The 4,983-nt window shown below is 68.1% G+C and overlaps 2 protein-coding genes across 2 annotated transcripts in view; both read left to right on the top strand.

Annotated features, from left to right (window-relative positions):
* The window catches only part of WDR18 (WD repeat domain 18), a 4,628-nt gene extending 3,819 nt beyond the window's left edge, over positions 1-809 (top strand). The window contains exons 9-10 of the mRNA XM_012729432.1: positions 180-248; positions 425-809. Coding sequence (XP_012584886.1) covers positions 180-248; positions 425-556 — 201 coding nt within the window. The 3' untranslated portion in view covers positions 557-809. The remainder of the gene's footprint in view (positions 1-179; positions 249-424) is intronic.
* Positions 810-2,779: 1,970 nt separating this feature from the next.
* Positions 2,780-4,983, top strand: part of GRIN3B (glutamate receptor, ionotropic, N-methyl-D-aspartate 3B) — a 10,847-nt gene continuing 8,643 nt past the window's right edge. Inside the window, exons 1-2 of the mRNA XM_012729431.1 lie at positions 2,780-2,977; positions 4,328-4,444. Of these exons, the coding sequence (XP_012584885.1) occupies positions 2,780-2,977; positions 4,328-4,444 (315 nt within the window). The remainder of the gene's footprint in view (positions 2,978-4,327; positions 4,445-4,983) is intronic.

The following is a 4,983-nucleotide window of genomic DNA, read 5'->3' as shown; positions in this document are numbered from 1 at the left end:
CGGGCCCGGCCCCTCCCTCCCGCTGCTGCTTCCCTCTGGGAGTGGGTTTGGGGCCCCGGCCGGGACACAGATGCCTCCCCTGCTGGTTACCGGGGCACCCCTTCCCTGAGCCGCAGGTGTCAGGACACCCCCAGGGTGAAGCGGGTGGCTGAGGGTGCAGTGGGCCCGTCTCGTTTTAGGGGTCAGAGCCCAGCTACCTGGAGCGGACCGAGCACCTGCATGAGGTTACCTGCAGCACCATGGAGAAGGTGGGCGGGGCGCGGGCCACCTGGGGGCGGGGCGCGGGCCACCTGGGGGCGGGGCGCTGCCTTGGGGCTTGGGGACAGAGGAGGGCCCCCAGGGGTGAGGGCCCGCACCCAGTCTGCCCTGTCTGTCGCCCGGGGCCTCGGCTCGGCACCGGCCCCTCTGACAACCCCCTCCCCAGAATGTCCTGGGCGGCCAGGACCAGCTGCGCGTCCGCGTGACGGAGCTGGAGGACGAAGTGCGGAACCTGCGGAAGATCAACCGCGACCTGTTCGACTTCTCCACGCGCATCATCACGCGGCCGGCCAAGTAGCCAAGTAGCCCCCGCGGGCCCTTCTGCGGGCGTGGCCCGTCTCTGTCATGTCGGTGCTGTTCTCTGCAAGAAAGGACTTGGGACGACTCCTTGGGCCTGTGTGTGCGGGGCGGCAGACGGCCGTGGGCTGCCCGAGCCCCGCGGAGCCTTGTTTCCTCAAGGTGTATTTATTGGGGCACTCAGAAGTGGGGCGCAGGCCAGAGGTGGCGGGAGGGGACTCCCCAGAGGCAGAGCGGGGAGCAGGACAGGCGGATCCACCGACACCCACTGCTGAGGGGGCAGCGGGGAGGCGGGAGGGGGCTGCTGGCCCTGGGGTCCCTCCCTGGCCGGGGGTCGCGCTCGGGGGCTGCGGCGTCTTGGTCGCGCTGTGCTTTAACCCGGGAGCCGAGTCCCGTGTCTTTGACCCGCTGGAAACTGGAGCTGGATTGTGTCCCCCACGGGCCAGTTGCTGCCCGGCGCCTTTGCACAGTGCTGAGGGCCGGCCACTCCCAGAGGCCACGGGGGTGGCGGGCTCTGAGCCAAGGCCACCAGGATCAAGAGGGGTTGCTCAGAGTGGCCGCCGGCCGGTTCTCCAACCAGGGCAGGCAGCACACCTGAAGGCGGTGGCCAGCTCCTGGCCAGGGTACCCAGAGGGACGCATGTGCAGGTCACTCAGTCTGTGGGCGTCTGAGGCCTGAGAGGCCAGGCTGCCCTGAGGACGCGGCCAGCCAGCGCCTGGAGTTCAGCCCAGATGGCGGCCCGAGGCCACTAGCAAAATCTCCCAGCAGCAGCCCGCCCACGGTCCTGCTGCCCGAGCCAGGAAGGCCACGTGACGCGCGAGGCCAGTGCCAGCAGCCTGGTGGCTCGTCCCCCTTCCGGGGGCTCTGCCCTCGCCAGCCACCGCGACACGATGCTCCGGAAGGGTGGGGTCCCCAGGCCCTGTGGGGTAGCTAGGATGGGGTGTTCACTGGGCTTCCCGTGCCTGCTGGCTGGCGGTGGGGCAGGGAGGGGTGTTGTGCACCCAGAAGGGCCTCTGGGGCCAGAAGGAGGGTGAGGCCTCCATCAGGGACATGCGTGGTCTGTGGGGGTGCCCTGGAAGTAGGGCTGTGCCAACCCTGGTGCAGGGCCATGGCGGCCAGTCAGAGGTGGGCGCAGGCTCTGGCTGAGCCATGGGGTCCCCATTTCCCACTAGTAGGCTGGGCGTCTGTTCTTGCCCTTTGGCCTGCCGCAGGCTGGTAGGGAGGAGAGCTTTCCTGTGACCCGGCTTTCCACAGCACCCCCCAGCCAGCTCAGGCCTGCTGCCCCTGACCTCACCAGGTTCCAGACCTGGACGTGCAGGCCCGGTGAGGCAGTGCGGGCTCACTGTCGGCTCTCCCTGGGGTGCTGTGCCTGCTGCCAGAGCCCGGGCCCTGCCCCCAGCACCTTCTGGACCCTCTTCTGAGGGCTCTCCCACCTACCCCAACATGGCTGGCCCCACTTCCTGCAGAAGTGGGCACCCTGAGCAGAGAAGGTGGGGTCACTGCTGCTGCCTCCCCTCCCCCACAGGCTGCCACTGTTCTGATCCAGGCCTGAGTCACCCCAAGCTACAGACAGGCCGGGGAGAGCTGGACATTAATACGCAAATGGCTCCACGCCCACGCGGCCCTGGGCACTGACCGGAACTGCACAAGGAGGGCCCCTCCCCCTGCGGGCTGCGGTGCGGGCTTGTGAGGGATGAGGCCAGGACTCTGCGCCCGAGTCGGGGTGACCCGCACAGCGGGCACAGCCCATCCCCCTTTCTGGGTCCCCTCATGAGCTGTGCCCAGCGCACAGCCGGTGACATCATCCTGTCTGCAGGTGACTGTACATCTGTGGCAGCCGTCTGACCCTGTGTCCGGGGCCACCGCTGCCGGCGGGCCTGGTGTCCTTCAGGGCAGCTCCTCCGGGTGGGCCCCCGCTCACCCGCCACCCTGGTGCGGGGTAACGCGGCTCCCAGGACCGGCCCTGGCCGCCCCCCACGCCGCCCCTGCTGCGTGCTGGCCTGCACCCAGCCAGCTCCCGAGCGGCCCCCGCCTCTCCGACTCTAGTGAGCAAGGAGCTGCTGCCTTGCTCCCGCGGAGACGGAGGTTGGGCAGGGGCCTGCCTGCAGCCCAGAGACCAGGCCGGAGACGCCTGAGGTGGGCACCACAGCTGCACGTGGCAGGCGGGCCCGTGCCCCACGGCTGCCCCAGCAGCACTCGGGGTTTCTCCGAGGGCAGAGCCCGGATGGCCCAGCCGGTGTCTGCCGCCCACCTTAGCCCTGGGCACGGCCCCGGAGAGCGGGCGCTGCAGTGTGCGCTGGGCTCGCCCCAGGCCGCGGTTCCTGCGCCATCAGACTGCGGGGTCCTGCCCAGCCCAGCCCCCGGGCAGCCTCAGCAGGGGAGGAAGCAGACAGGCGAGGGGCAGCTACGTGGGGACGCGATGGCCCCGGGATCTCCATGACTCAGCGCGGGTGAGAGTCTGAGTCGCTGCCAGACACCACTTTGAGTCCTCGGCCAGGGTGAGGGTCACGAAAGCTGGGAAGTGGCCGTGGTTGGCCCGGTGGCAACCTGGAGGGCTGTGGGGCTGGGCAGCCGCTGCGGTCAGCAGTTGGGCGGGTCCTCACAGGTCAGCAGGACAACCGTTAAGCCCTTGTGGGCCTCCCTGGCAGCCCGGGTCAGTCTCAGCACCACCAAGCTGTGGCCCGAGTGGGCCCCCGGCTGGGGAGGGACCCCCAGGGCGCAGCAGACCCCGCCTGTCTCCCGCTGCCCCCTCAGCAGTGACTTCAGTGGTTCCGCCCGTTCTGCCCCCCACTCTGGGGAGTCCTCTCACCCCCACACCTCTGGCCTGCACCCAGTTCCTGTATGCACACACACAAATAATTAAAATTTTTTTTTAAGGTAAATCTGTTGTGTGTATTTTACCACAGTGAAAAAATGTCTTCCCTGGGCACCTTCGTTTCACCCAGTCCACGGCTGAGGGAAGAGTGGCTCAGGCGGGGCGCCCAGACGGGCACGCCCCGCCACGGGGTGCAACGTGCTCCCGAGTTCTGAGTCCGGACGTGCCGGGGTGACGGGCGGGGCGGCGGCCGCCGCCCAGGGCTGGGGCGGGAGGCGACGGCAGGACGAGCGCCGGCCGGCGGGTCCCTGTGCGTCCCCAAGCCGGTGGCGCCTCCCCAGAGCCAGCACACGCGTGTTGGTTGGCAACAGCATCCGATGGGCGTCGGGCGGGCTGGGACGAGCCCCCTACCCAGGCCCAGGGCGGGGGGAGGCCCTGGTGGGCGCTGAGGACACAGCAGGTGGGCGGGCGCCCGGGGAGGCCCTGCCATGACTGGAGCGCGCCCCTGGCCCTCCGGTGTCCTCGTGACCATCGCCCCAAGTTCACCCCCGCCACTGGCCAACACTTGGCATTTTTATTAGTCTAATGGAGCTTTTCCACTCCCTCCCTCTCCAACACTGGCTCCAAATGCAGATGTTTTTTGTGTGTGTGAGAAAAAAAAGAAACAACCCAAAAACGAGTGTTGATTCATTCACTGGCACTGGAATGTTCCACACTGGCACGGCTGCCCGCGCGGATCTCTTGAGAGGTGCCTCAGTTTCTCCCCCTCACCCCCCCGCGGCAGGACAGACGGTGCTTACTGAATGCTTGCTGCTCCCAGGACCGTGACACCCCGGGGGGTGTTTGTGGAGGCGAGGCACAGGAGAAGGCTTGGGGGTCGGCAGACAGCGGGAGGTGTGAAAGGCTCTGGGCGCTGCGGAAGGTGCTGGAGCCCTGTCTGTGTCCTTGTCTGAGCAGAGGGACGGCCTGCTGCGTGCAAGGCTGCTGTCAGCCCCAGCGGACAGATCCACCCCGCCCCCCGGGGCTGGTGGGGAGCAGGCCCCAAGTAGGGAGGCAGAGCTGAACCCCAGTGGGGTGAGTGTGTGTGCGTGTGCCCAGCCTCTCCCCCGTGACCAGGTTTTCCAGAGCAGGGGCCGTGGGCCCTGCCTTGAAGGATAGAGAGTTTTGGGTCCAGGAGGCCGCCCCGGGCTGCAGGCTGGGAGCTCTCCCCTGTAGGTTGCCAGAAGACTTACTTGCCTCGGTTTCCCCATGGTGCACAGATTTGAGCACATTCACCCGGGGGGCTGGTAGACTTCGGCCACCCGGAGGGCGGAGGGTGCTGCTCTCTGACCCAGAGGGGCAGTGCCCGGGGCATGGGAGACCTGCAGCAAAGCAGGGGTGAGCAGTGGGGTGGCGGCTGCGGGAACTGGGTGTAAAACCTCTCCTTGTCACCCATCAGGCCTGTGCCTTCTTCCTAGAATGGGGAAAGGGGCCTGGTGTGGGCCAGGCAAGAGGGGTGTCAGCCTGCTCCCCCAACACCCCCACGTGGTGCGGGTGCCCTGCCCTGCCTGTTAGCCCTGCTCTCCCTTAGTGGGTTGTTGGCACTGTGGGCCTGGCGGGGTGAAGGCTGGCGC

This window comes from Condylura cristata, unplaced genomic scaffold, assembly GCF_000260355.1.
Source record: "Condylura cristata isolate star-nosed mole 26May11 unplaced genomic scaffold, ConCri1.0 scaffold00025, whole genome shotgun sequence".
Taxonomy (NCBI): Eukaryota; Metazoa; Chordata; class Mammalia; order Eulipotyphla; family Talpidae; genus Condylura; species Condylura cristata.
Note: the sequence above shows the minus strand (reverse complement) of the source record. Positions and strands in the feature narration are given on the sequence as shown.